Source organism: Arachis ipaensis, chromosome B07 (assembly GCF_000816755.2).
Source record: "Arachis ipaensis cultivar K30076 chromosome B07, Araip1.1, whole genome shotgun sequence".
NCBI classification, from domain to species: Eukaryota; Viridiplantae; Streptophyta; class Magnoliopsida; order Fabales; family Fabaceae; genus Arachis; species Arachis ipaensis.
Window position 1 is genome coordinate 119543143 of NC_029791.2, and position 13326 is coordinate 119556468.

A 13326-nucleotide genomic window follows, 5' to 3' on the forward strand; every position below is an offset into this window, starting at 1 on the left:
GCTTATTATGTTCGCTTCCATGGATATTTCAACCAAAAATAGTCATTCCTATCTACCATTTTTTCAAAGTCCCAGTGTGGATGCATATTCTCAAAATTAGTGTTATCTATTTCTAATATATTTTGAGAGTCTTCTGGAACATGAGTTAATACTACCAATTGATCAATTTTATTACCAAGAATTTTCTTTAAACTAGAGGGTAATCAGTCTAAACATGAACTCCTCAAATTCTTCAAGTTCTTCACAACCCATACATCATTCTACCTCCTTAAGCATAGACCGATTACCCTCTCATTTAAAGAAAATCCTTGGTAATAAAATTAATCAATTGGTAGAATTCACTCATGTTCCGGAAGACTCTCAAACCCCAGCCACTGAATACCCTTTTATAAGTCCATATTCTTTCTACCAAAGACAAAAGAAATCAACATTTACTTTCATCCGCCATCTCATTAATAGAAATCCTTCTTCTCCTCCCAAAGAAGTCATCCAGTCCTCCCATCTACAACAATGTGGTTTAAAAGCTACTACTACTGAACAGTATATAACCTTAGAAATCCCACAAGAACTCATTTAAAATTACCAAAACCAAGGCTACACTCATTTGTATCTAGGAGCAGTTAGGCTTATTCTTACCCTTCATAGAAGAAGATCCCTTCCGGTGACAGCTAAGGTTGCTCTTTTAGATACCACTTTCAAAGAATACCAACATGCTTTGATCGGAGCATTAGTAACTACACTCTCAAATGGAAGTGTCATTCTTACTATAGCTCCCAATTTTACCATGAGATTATCAGATCCAACGATATGTCAGAGGCTGAAAATCTAAATACAACTGGTTGGAGTGATTCAAGACTCTAATGCTGAATATGCCACCTTACATCACCAAGTCCTCTACAGAGTTCAAGACCATGCTCTTGATCTCAAAGTCTCAAATACTACTGGAAAAGCATTATTCATGTTCACAGATAATGCTAGAGGGCCAGCAATTGTAAACATTCCAAAAATGATCACTACTGATGAACTTTCTTCTATCATTCCACTGGAATGGATTACTGATTATGAGAAAGCTTTTTCAAAGGAATAGGTTGATGTTCATACTACAACACCTCCAACTATTACTCATAATAGTGATGGAACGGTAACTACTGTCTTCCAAAGACCTGAAATGATCAAACAAATTTCACTGCGAGGACCATCCTTCAGGAGGATTAATATGATCTCTCCTGTTCAGGTGCAAACAACTCATGATAAAAATGATCCACCTGTACATTTCTATGAGAATGAAAAATCTGTTTATGTTTCTCATATAAATGGCCACTTCATTTGGGATGTTGATCCCTCTATGTGTGATTCTGACGGTGACTGTGCTTACCAATGGAGTGATACTGATGATGAAGATTATGCTAGGCAACAGAGAAACAAGAAAAAGAAGAAGAAGTCACTACAAGCCTCTTGCTCCTATAAGAGGCCTGAGCCCCCTGATGATACAGATGCAGCACCAGTGCTCAGAAAGAAAAGACTGTCTCGCAAAGACTCTATGGATTACCTTTATCAGCCAGTCAATACGATCCCATGCATTGCCACCCTCAGATCTTATGAGAAAGAATTCCCACCTTTAGTGACCCAGACTGATGAAAAGAAAATCACTAGAAGACCTTACGTGATACCTCAAGGAATCAATCCACATGGACATCAAGTAACAACTCCTCAAGAGGAAGTACTTAATTGGCACACAGATAATGCAGTCAGCCAAAACAGAGTATTACTCCGAATAGATCACACTCTTGATGTTCTCATGGAAAAAACCGAAGATATCTCAGCACAACTAGGTTCAGTTGCAGAACAAGTTGCTGAACTCAGAGACCGGCTCTCTGCGCAAGCTTTTCAACTTGATTAGGAACTCAAGGCCTATATTGATAATAGGTACTTTGGCCCAGAATTTCACAAGAAAAATAGAGAACTAGATCAAGTTAAGGCCTAACTTCGACAAATTGAGATGGACAAAGGCAAAGCGGCTGTACCTCAAGCACTGGCTATAGATGCCTTATCCATGTATCCTAAATCATATCCCTCATATTTACCTGTTCTATTTTTCTCAACATATTCACCACCCGAAACCCCAGATTATGACTCTATTTTCAAATCCACCTATCATTTAGCCAGACAAGCAAACGCTAAAAGGTCTATCTCTCCTCAAGGACGGCATTACTCGTCCCAGCCTCAGCCACAGCCACTTCAGTCTGAACCACCTCTCCAACCCAGACCCCGTCCTCCTTGGAAACTAGAAATTTTTTTCAGAGAAGATACCCCATTTAATGCCCCTACAAAAGATAAGGACATCAAAGAAGGGTCACCTACCCCAGGACGGTCAATTAATACCCTTGCTCTGGATAAATCACATAGTGAGGAAATCACTGATGAATCTGATCCTGATGATGACACTGTTAAATCCGGTGAAGAAACTGCTGACTGGTTCGAAGAAGACTATGAGGCAGACCTTTCAGCAATAGCCATGGTCAACCCTGTAGAAGAAGAAGAAGAGGAAGTAATCTCTGAAAGGGATGAACCAGCAACTTCAACTAATCCTGCTTATGCAGGATCCTTTGAAGTAAAAACACCCAACAAGTAGTTCACCTTTAATGATATCCCACCTGCAAGATACAGAGAAAGGTTAAATGAATTTAGTGCTTGGATTGAAACTACCATGGCCAATCCAAATCTTTCAAGCAGACAAGTTCTTGCAGATTTCATAAATCGAATGACTGACAATCTCAGAGAATGGGCTAACAACCTTTCTGAGTATGAGAGACTCCAGCATATTAATGGTACTCCTTCTCAGTTTTTGGGAATAATACATCAAGAATTCTTGGGAGATATTACAATTATCCAGAAAAGAAATTCTCAAGAATATTTTGAAATGAAGTGTTGTTCACTCAACAGAAAAGACTTGGGGAGACATTACAAGAAGATGGCTGCTAAATATTATCCTCTTGGAGGAAATAATAACCCGCCACTCAAACAAGTCTTCATGGCATCCTTGCCAGATGAACTTCAGCCAGAGTTACAGCGGATGATGATGACTCTTCATAAAGAAGTGGCTACCAGTACCATTGGAGAAATATACCAGTTGGCTCTAGCTACTCTAGACAAATTGTGTGAACAACAACAAATGTTCAAATAGCTCAACAAAAATTCAGGCAAATTCAAAGGAGCATGCAATAAATCCTACTTGAAGGTCAAATGCAAAGAGCCAAGCATCTGTGAATGTAAGCCAAAGAAGAAGACACATTGGCAACCACCAATTAGAACATTCCACCAGAAAGCATTCAGAAGGGGAAGGAAGAAGAAAAAATAACGTTATTTCAAAAGAAGAACACCCCATACTAAGTCAAATAAATGCTTCATTTGTGGAAAGCAAGGCCACTTTGCTAAATCATGTCCTCATAAGACAAAGAAGGAGATAAATATGCTTCAGTCTTTAATGGATGCAGCTTCCGTCGAAGATGAAGAAGAACTTGAATCAGTACTTGAGGAACAAGAAAGCAAAAATGGTGAAACTGAATATGTCTTCTAAGATTCTGATTCAGAAGAAGACCTCCCACAAAAGAGGTCAATATTTTCCATATCCTCCATTGCTTCTATCACCACAAGAATTCCTAAAGGATCAAGCTTCCCAGAAGAAGAACTTGGATACCTTGGATCCTTGGGAATAAAACAGATTGATGGTACTCCTCATCCTCATTTCGATTTAAAAGTCAAGACATCCGTCTATGACAAACCAATAAAGGCTGTTGCACTAATGGATACTGGATCTTGTGCCACTGTCCTAAAACCTCATGTCTTACCAAAAGAAATGCGGGCACCTTTTTCCAAGAGGTTCGCAGTAGCTAATAGTGAAATCTTCACCATCAATCTCATTTCTAAAAAACCATTGGATTAGAGATATTTGCAAGCCAGACCACTTGGCTTAGGGTACTGGGAAGTTATCTCCCAGACAAAGATGTTCTGTTCGATTTTGATGCATTCTTCCGAACTCATGGACTACATATCAAACCCACTGGCCTAAGTTACAAAGGGTAATTTTTGCCTTTTACAGGAATACAAAGCATCCTTGAAATCTAAGAAGCTCCAGAAGAATATAAGGAGATCTAGCAACTACTCCTCAGTGCCTGTTGTGACAGTCACGATCAATTCAACCACCCTGCACCTTTGTGGAAGAATTCAGAATTTTATGTTCGTCTCCCTTTTAGAAAGAATGAGGACATCAACCTGACAAAAGCCACACACTCAGGGATGAATCCTGAAGATCTCAAGTTGGCAAGAGCTGAATGTGCAGCCCTTCTTGTTCAAGGACTCATTGAACCAACCAACTCTAACTGGGCGTGTCAAGCATTCTATGTTGAAAAAAGGGCCGAACAAAATAGAGGAAAAAAAAAGCTTGTTATTAATTATAAGCCACTTAATGTCTTTTTACAAGATGATAAGTTTCCTCTACCAAGGATCTCAGTTATTACACAGAGGTTAAGTGGAGCAAAAATATTCAGCAAGTTTGACCTAAAGGCTGGCTTTTGGCAAATTGGACTCCATCCTGCAGATAAGTACAAAACAGCATTCTGTATCCCTGAATCCCAATATCAATGGACAGTAATGCCGTTTGGACTCAAAGTAGCCCCATCTCTTTTTCAAAAAGTCATGACCAAAATCTTTGAGCCCATACTATATTTTACACTTATTTACATTGATGATATATTACTGTTCTCAAAAGACAATAAAACCCACAAGGCATTTCTGGCCCAGTTCACTCAAATTGTCAAAAAACAGGGAATCATGCTATCATAAAAAAAGAGCTCTCTTGCTAAAACAAAAATTGAGTTCCTCGGGATGGTCTTCGAAGATGGATTTTTTCAACCAGGAGATCATATTGCCAAAGAATTAATCCACTTCCGTGATGAAAATATGACGGTCAAACAAGTCCAACAATTCTTGGGATTTGTAAACTACATCAGAGACTTTATCCCAGATGTGACCAGACACACCAGCCAGCTGTCAAGACTCCTCAAAAAGAAGCCCTCCCATGGGGACTTGAACAAACCACAGTTGTCAGAACCCTGAAGAAGATAGCACAAGACCCCCCTCCTTTAAAGATTCCCAGCACAGGGAAAAGGATACTACAGATAGATGCTAGTGATGAATTCTGGGGAGCTGTGCTACTTGAAAAAATTGATGGGATAAGACACTACTGTGCGCATGCTAGTGGACAATTCAAAGAATCTGAAAAACATTACCATGCCACTTACAAAAAGATTCTTGCTGTTAAAAAAGGGATAGAAAAATTCAATTTTCACCTCAGTTCTTATCATTTCACTGTGGAAATAGATAACACCTCTTTTCCATCAATGCTGGAAATCAAGAAAAAAATCCTGCCAGATTCTCAATTGCTACGATGGAAAGACTGGTTTTCTCGCTATAAATTCGAAGTGAGACACATAAAAGGACACCAAAACACACTTGTTGGTTTTCTCTCCAGACCTACCAAAGAACCAATTCCAAAACCAATCCATTATATCTGCACTATGAGTTCCTACAATCCTTCATACACCATTCTATTCCCTGATTGTCCGCTCCATAGAAGCCCATACAGAAGAAAGATTGGTCCTTTTTCACTCAAAGCAAAACCCCAGACAGAATTTCAAATAAATTGTCTAGCCAGACAAACCTTGTTTTACTCGTTACACCAGCTCCTTATCATAACCCAAATCCATCCAAACCCAAGGTACTTCAACATGGATACCCCTTTTTGCACTATACCAATAATTCAAGGACCTATACCAGAGGAAATGATGTGGTATATTTGGGCTCTGTCTTCCTTATATACATGTGCCATCATAGTGCCAATTTTCTCTGTATACCATATCCTGTGTAACCGCACTCAATCACAATCTCATCTAGTCCAGTTATTCTCTATGTATGCTCCACTTGATGCATGGAGAGGAATGTTATATAACATGCTTGACCGGCACCAACTGTGGGATAAATCCTCTCAGGAAAAATGAAAATTTTGTTGTTTTATCACTTTACAGAGGAATTATTTTACCGAGAGAGACTCACACACTATGAACAGGGTTGATATTGTTGGATACTCTACTATATGGCCCACATATAAAAAGACAGTCCTAAATGCCTTAGCCAAATACTCTTTTTATGCTCCAAGAGACCAGCCCAGCACGTCTAGACATGTCCCACAGAAATTCTGATGAAGATCTGAATTCTGAAGATCTAAATGGAAGAGTATATGCTTTACCACCAAGCCCAACCAGAGTTGATGCAGGGATACCTAATGACGCTGAAGGCCCATACTCAGATCTATATGACCCGTATCTACAGGATGCCCAAGATCCTAATGAAGGAAACACTGAAGACCCGTTTACCTATCTACAAGACCCGGACATGGATCTTAGAGCTGTCAATTTGGCTTCTGATGAGACATCATCCTTCTCAGATGGTGATGGGACCCTTCCAGAAGACTATTTCAAACCATCCCTTTATTAGGACAATGTCCCCACTATGTATAATTATTGAGTGCACTAAAATAAAGTGACCTCTGTCACATAACTTAGAAAGACCAGAACGAGATAAGGCTTATCCTTATCCTCAAGCTGGCATTGTATGATAGGTTTGTTTAGATTCTGTAAGATATTATTGCTATCTAGAGACCTCTATAAAATGAGGAGCTCACCTCAATTGTAGTCAGATCTCAATGAACATTGTAATATATCCACTTTTTCTATCTTACAAAATGTTCTAAATTTTCCTTCTCTCTCTGAAAGCTTAGCTAGTGTTATTTCCTTCTCCCTCAATCCAGTGCCATAAAGTATGCTCTGAGCTTGCCTCTGCAGAGGATCCAGATCATCAGAAAATGGCATGGATAGGATCCACAGAAATTTCTCATAGTGAAAAAGGGACTCAATGTTATAATACTAAGTTTTGCTCGGACCCTTTAATCTCACTCATAAAAATGGTTGTAAAGAGTGACTGGGATAAGCATACAATGTATTGTATCATTGTCCTCCTGAAGTACTGGAGATCCACCCCTGTTTATTTGCTCTTTTTATCCATTTTTAATCTCAATAATAATTAATAATTAAATTTTGGTTTATTTTCATGTATTTCAAGCACGAATGTTAGTTTTGTGATTCTACAAAATAAAATGAAACATTGTACTATTAAGTAAGGTAGTATTTGGTATGGAATATTAGGATTGAGATTGAAAAACTGAAATTTAGTATTGTGTTTTGGTTATTAGAGACTGAAATTAAAATTTTAGTCTCAAAACATAAAATTTTATTAATATTTTTTTAAATATTTTCGTAATCTAATTTTGACATATATTTATGAGATTGTTGTTATTTTTAATAATAATAATAATAATAATAATAATATTATTATTATTATTATTATTATTATTATTATTATTATTATTATTATTATTATTATTATTATTATTATTATTATTATTATTATTATTATTATTATTATTATTATTAAAAATAACAACAATCTCATAAATATATGTCAAAATTAGATTCAACAATCTCATAACACAAGAAGAGGACTTCAAAATCAAAATAGAAAATAAAAAAAAGTAAAAAAGAAGACAGTACATAAAAAGATAGAAGAAAGGAAAAAAGGAAGAGGAAACAATGATGATAGAGAGAGAAGCAACCACCGTCGCTGCCAATAAGAGAGGAGACGGTGAGGATCTTTAGTTTTTTGGAGTTCCTCAAGAGGAGGGAGAGCACAGATCAAGAACTCGAATAGAGGTAGCGGCACAGCGCAGAATTGGAACAGAGGCGGGGCGGTAGTCCATTGGTGACACGACTAAACATAGGACGCAACAAACACAGTGCCGTTGTTGCTATGGAGGGACGAAAACTGTCGTCGCTGGTTTGCCAGAAAAAGAGAAAGACAGAGAGAAGAAGAAAGAGAGAAAGAGGATGACTGATGTAGGGTTTTGTTTTTATTCTTTTTAAATAGTTATAAATATTTTTGTAATTTTATTTATTTAAATTTTTATTTTTATTTTAAATTAAATAAGATATTGAGGCATAATTTAATTTTATACGAATTATAATATAAAAACTTAATTCAATTTCTATTTTTCAATTTATGTTTCTGTCTCATAAGTTTTATTTCTTCGGTCTCTCTACTAACTACTACAAAAAAGAATAATGTTTTTCTTTCCTCTCTGATAATTATTAGTAACAAACAACATAATCTTTTAAACTAGTAAACTAGGAAGAGCTCAAGCTGACATGAAATTTTTCTATAATTTAGATTTTTTGTAAAATTATTTTTAACAACATGCACAAGTTTCATCTCAGTTATATATCTATGTATGTAATTATGTATCTATTTGTAGTGTAGGACTTAGGTTTCAATCATTACCAATTGTATTTATAGGTTTTAGTAGGGTTGATAATTTTTTAGGCTTTTATGTATAGTCAATAGTAGGGGTATGACTTTTCATTATACTTGGCTCACACTTTATGTTTTTGTGCTTGTGTATACAGATAAAAAAGGTTAGAGGCCCTCATTTCAGAAAAGTATGGTTACAAGTTTTTGAAAAAGAGACTAAATTAAGTTTAAAAAAATCAAAATAAAAATAAAAACATTATAAAGGTGAAGTAATAAAAGTGAATATCTATACCAAAAGATAAAGTTGTATTGAAAAAGAGTGGATAGGGTAAATATTAGGAATGATAAGGGTTACATAGGTGTGTTCTTTGATGCAGAGATCTAAAGATTTAGAAGTTCAATTCATCGATTGTTTACTTATATTTTTCTCTTTGATATATTTTCGTTTATTCCATTAGAAGATTATTCATGGTTTTGTTTCTAGGATGTGATTTGTAGCATTTAGATATTTTTTTTTTGCATCATGTAGAAGTGGTTTTGGTGATTGGTGGTTGTTTGGTTTTCCCCCAAAATCTGGATTTGTATTCTGACAAGGGATAAGGTTTGTGATTGTAAATCTGATGTCATTGATTCTGTAGATTTCTTCTTTTGTTTTCTTTTTATTTTTAAATTCAAATTTTTTTGTTTATTTCATTAGAAGATTATTCATGGTTTTGTTTTTAGGATGTGGTTTGTAGCATTCAGATATTTGTGATGTATGACGTAGAAGTGGTTTTGGTAATTGGTGGTTGTTTGGTTTTCTCCCAAAATCTGGATTTGGATTCTGACAAGTGATAAGGTTTGTGATTGTAGATCTGATGTCATTGATTCTGTAGATTTCTTCTGTTGTTTTCTTTTTATTTTTAAATTCGCATTTTTTTTATTATACATCATGTAAATGCTTTATGCTTTTCGTTTCATCTTTATTTGCATGTGTCTACTCTATAGAATGAAGGCTTACTTGATTTGATGTTTGATAGAGATCTTTTATGGAGATGTGAGATGTGTGAATGTGGAGTAGTTGGTGGTTGTCAGTATAAACTTCCGTGGTATTAAAAATGGTAGTTTCCTTATCATATCATTTCTTTTCCTAAGAAAACCCTAAATTAGTGTATGAGAAACCTCAGTTCTTTCTGGATTTGCAAGGTGAACAATCTTTATTTCCCTCCATTTTGCTAAAAAAATTGAATTCAAATTTGAAGCTATTCATATGACGTTTTCTATAAAAGAGGGTTGAAGTGATAAGAGTAGTGCAGATCATTGGCTTTGTTCATCTTTCATGTATCTTCATATTGTTGTTGTTTTCTTTTCTACAAGTGTTTTAGTGCGTTCAAATGAGTCCATCTTTTGATGCTATTAGCAAGATTGTTCCTGCAAGAGAGGCTTGGAGGCTTAAGGTGAGGTTAATTAGAGCTTAGATTGTTCCAAGCTTTGGAAATCCAAATTCTCCAAATTCAATGGAGCTCATTTTGGTGGATGAAAATGTTAGTGATTTTATTGATAGTATATTTTGAGTTAGCATATTGATATTTCTTTTGTTGCTGACTAACATGTATTCTGGTTTTTTATTGTTTATAGTCAAACAAAATTCAGGCCACTATAAGGAGGCAACTTATCAACAAGTTTAAAGATAATATTCTTGAAGGAAATTGCTACAAGATGTGTTATTTCTCTGTTGTTCCAAATCATGGCTCTTATAGAGCTACAAAACATGAGTTTAAGCTTATATTTCTCTTCCGAACAACAGTAACAACTATACCAGATGATATCATACCTAGAGTCTGTTTTACTCTATATCCTTTTGAGGAGATATTGCAAATGAGCCAAGATCATGATTATTTAGTTGGTGAGTGGTTTTGTATTATTCTTTTCATTATTGAGATTATGTGTTGTTAATCCTATTATGTATTATTTCATTTTTTTACGTTTTTTAAATGTGCTTGCAGATATTATTGGGTTGCTGACTTTAGTTGGGGAGGAAAAGACTTATGATAAAGGTGGAAAAACAATCAAAATAGTTGTTGTGGAGCTTTCTTCCCAGAAGTCTGTTGCTTCATTACTTTCTTATTTTAGCATATGGTTTTCTTTTAGTTTTTTGTTTTCTTTATTTTCTATGTTACAATTTGTTGTGTTTTATTTGTAGGATGGTGCTTAGCTGCGCCCTATTTGGAGAATATGTGGATCAATTAAATCCTTTTCTTTCTTCTGGTTATGTTGAACAACCAGTAGTGATTCTTCAACTTGCCAAAGTTAAGCTTTTTCGAGGTACTGTTGTTGAATGTTGCGCTATCATGATTTTTTTAAACTCTTTCTTTACATTGTTGATATAAGATTTCTTCAAAAAGGTTGCTGATATTTTTTTTCTCCTTTTTAGGTTAACCTAGGTTGTAAAATGTCATGAAAGCAACAAAAATATATTTTAATCCTGACTTGGCAAAGGTTGTTGATTTCAGGAAGAGGTTTGTGTAGTACTATTTTCGATATATTTAGTTTTATTTATTTTTATGTATGTTTGAATATGTCGAAAAAAACATTAAGATTGTTCCCTCATTGTCATTTTGTTAGCATGGTAAAGCAAGGGATAAATGGGACTCAGCCGTTGTTCATTGCTAATGAAGGAAAAACTATCTCATTGGAGGATGACTTCATGAGGTTGACTAAGAAATCTACAATAGATGAGTTGCAAGAAAACAAAGAGGTTAAAAAAAACTCTTTTATCTGATTTGTAGCAATTTGTTTTCGTTCTTGATTATTAAATCCTCTAAAATTTTGATTCTTTAATTTTTATGGTTTTTTTTAATGGCTTTGGTTTTTATTTTTTATGCTTTGTAGGATGGGACCTTTGTCATTCTAAGTACTATTACTGATGTCGTAGAAGAGGGGTGTTAGTGGTATTCTACCTGTGTTTGTGGGAAGGAAGTACATCCTAAGTCTGGTGTTTACTTTTGTGATATGTGCATGCATCATTTGACAAATGTGATCCCAAGATTTCTGTCATGTGACATTCTTGCTTTTTTCATTTACTATGTGGTTTTTATTTATGAGTAATCTGGTCTTTTAATGTGTTGAATAAACTATTGAGATATGATGACTATTATTTTTATGATCGTATTTCTTTTTTTTATAGGTATAGGCTCAAGGTAGTTGTATTAGATGAAACTGGACAGGGTATATTTGTCCTCTTTGATCGTGAAACAACCTATTTGGTTAAAAAAACATGTGCTGACCTATTTAATGATGTACAGAAAGATTCAAAGGTGTGTCAGATTTGTTTTTCTCTGTTTTCATGAAAGAAAAACAGAAAGTGGTTTATTGGTTTTATTCAAAATGGTTGTAATATTGATGGTAGCATTTATTTCTTTCTTTGTAGGTCCTCTGTGGGGATGAATACCCTATCATTTTTAGAAATTTAGAGGGCAAAAAAGTCTTGCTAAAAGTGGATACTAAGTCTCTTGGTGTTGATAGATATTTTGGAACTTTTCGTGTGAAGAGGATTTGTGATGATGCTGCAATTCTTTCAATGTTTGAGCTTGCTCAGACTGAAATAACACCTTTGAAGGTACTTAATCTATTTATAGGTGGCATGTTTCATTTTTTTTGTCTTGGTCCTTTGATATCTATTTTTTCCTCTTTTATGTCTTTTGTTTTATTATTTAAAGGATGCACCTATTCCTGTATTTGGCCCTGAGCTGGGTGAAACTTCTAATACAAAATGTGTAGAGAATACTGTTATGTCATCTTTTCTTCAGAAAGGAGCAAATGTTGCTAGACTTGATGATATACACTTAGATATGGATGGTGTTAAGGAGGTTGATATTCAGGACCATTCTATTGATAGTGATGAGAATGTGGTGTTGTCGGATGATATTGCCTCACTTATTCGGTCTGATGTTGAGGAGACTCAGGTGATACTCGATTTATTGCTTGATTTTGAATAATTCTTATTCATCATTATAATCAGTTTTCTGTGGAGTTTCAGTAGGTTTTTATCTTACTAGGTGATCCTCTTTTTTTGGATGCTTTCCTTTTTCTATTTTGTTTTCTTGTGTAGGATTTGCTCTCACACCTTTTAGATGACTCAAGGAAAGTTAATGTGTCTAATGTTGTTCAGAAAGATGTAGTATGTTTAAAAGTGAAGAGAAATCATGAGGCTGACTTTGAGAAGGATCTTGAGGATACTGTTGCTCATTGCTCTAAGATAATCAAGATTGAATATATTTAAGATGGGTGTTTATGGATGAAAAGCTAGTTGCTGTCTTAGGTCTATGAAGTTAGATTCACGTAATATGTTTTATCTTTGTTATGGTGGATTACATGTGAGGTTTATTAATCTTCCTCTTTTTTGAGGTGTGTCCAGCTGCTAGGAGAGCCATCTTTGTTCCTCTTTCTTTTTTGGAAGAGCTTTTGCGTTTTGAAGTGCTAGGATATTCAAGCAAATTAGTGGTTCTTTTGTTCTAGGTGTTATCTTTATCTTTTTTGTTTCAAAGAGAATATGTGCTACATTCAAATATGCTTTGCTAGATATTGGACACAGTGTCATATAGTTGGAGGAGTGTAGGTCAAGTCATAGTGTAGATGTATATGTCCACTGTTGTGAATTTAAGTAATGAATGTAGTTCTTATGATATTAATTATAATATGCAGCAGGTTTATTAATTTGCATTGTATGATGATGATTATTTACTTTTAAAATCTATTTTACCGATAATTGGCATTAAATATCAAATATGATAATCATTACTTTAGAGTTCGCTAATGTTTAACTATACAATGATTTTCAATTAAATATTTTTTGCCAAATACAAATAGCAATGTGGCAATTATTTTAAATAATCAATTTTTTTTTTCAAATAAGAAACAAAGATATGA

At 34.8% G+C, this 13326-nt stretch overlaps 1 protein-coding gene across 4 annotated transcripts; it reads left to right on the forward strand.

Moving 5' to 3' along the window:
• LOC110264398 lies at positions 8695 to 12870 on the forward strand. Of its 4 annotated transcripts, none has more exons than XM_021106387.1 (12): positions 8695 to 8777; positions 9775 to 9941; positions 10036 to 10303; positions 10404 to 10500; positions 10601 to 10722; positions 10832 to 10916; positions 11023 to 11155; positions 11290 to 11444; positions 11585 to 11714; positions 11828 to 12016; positions 12117 to 12362; positions 12509 to 12870. In XM_021106387.1, exons 8-12 carry the CDS (start codon positions 11410 to 11412, stop codon positions 12677 to 12679), a joined length of 771 nt encoding a protein of 256 aa, XP_020962046.1. In that variant the 5' UTR covers positions 8695 to 8777; positions 9775 to 9941; positions 10036 to 10303; positions 10404 to 10500; positions 10601 to 10722; positions 10832 to 10916; positions 11023 to 11155; positions 11290 to 11409; the 3' UTR covers positions 12680 to 12870. The 4 variants fall into 4 exon arrangements, with proteins under 4 accessions (XP_020962046.1, XP_020962049.1, XP_020962050.1 ...); XM_021106388.1 differs by having other exon boundaries at positions 8713 to 8777; positions 9818 to 9941; XM_021106390.1 differs by lacking the exon at positions 9775 to 9941 and having other exon boundaries at positions 8698 to 8777.

Bases quoted from the DNA above. Each gene is read 5' to 3' on its own strand.
- LOC110264398 (XM_021106387.1), top strand. From the start codon at position 11,410: ATGTGCATGCATCATTTGACAAATGTGATCCCAAG. The intron at 11,715-11,827 runs GTGTGTCAGATT...CTTTCTTTGTAG, and splicing joins ATGTACAGAAAGATTCAAAG to GTCCTCTGTGGGGATGAATA. The intron at 12,363-12,508 runs GTGATACTCGAT...TTTCTTGTGTAG, and splicing joins CTGATGTTGAGGAGACTCAG to GATTTGCTCTCACACCTTTT.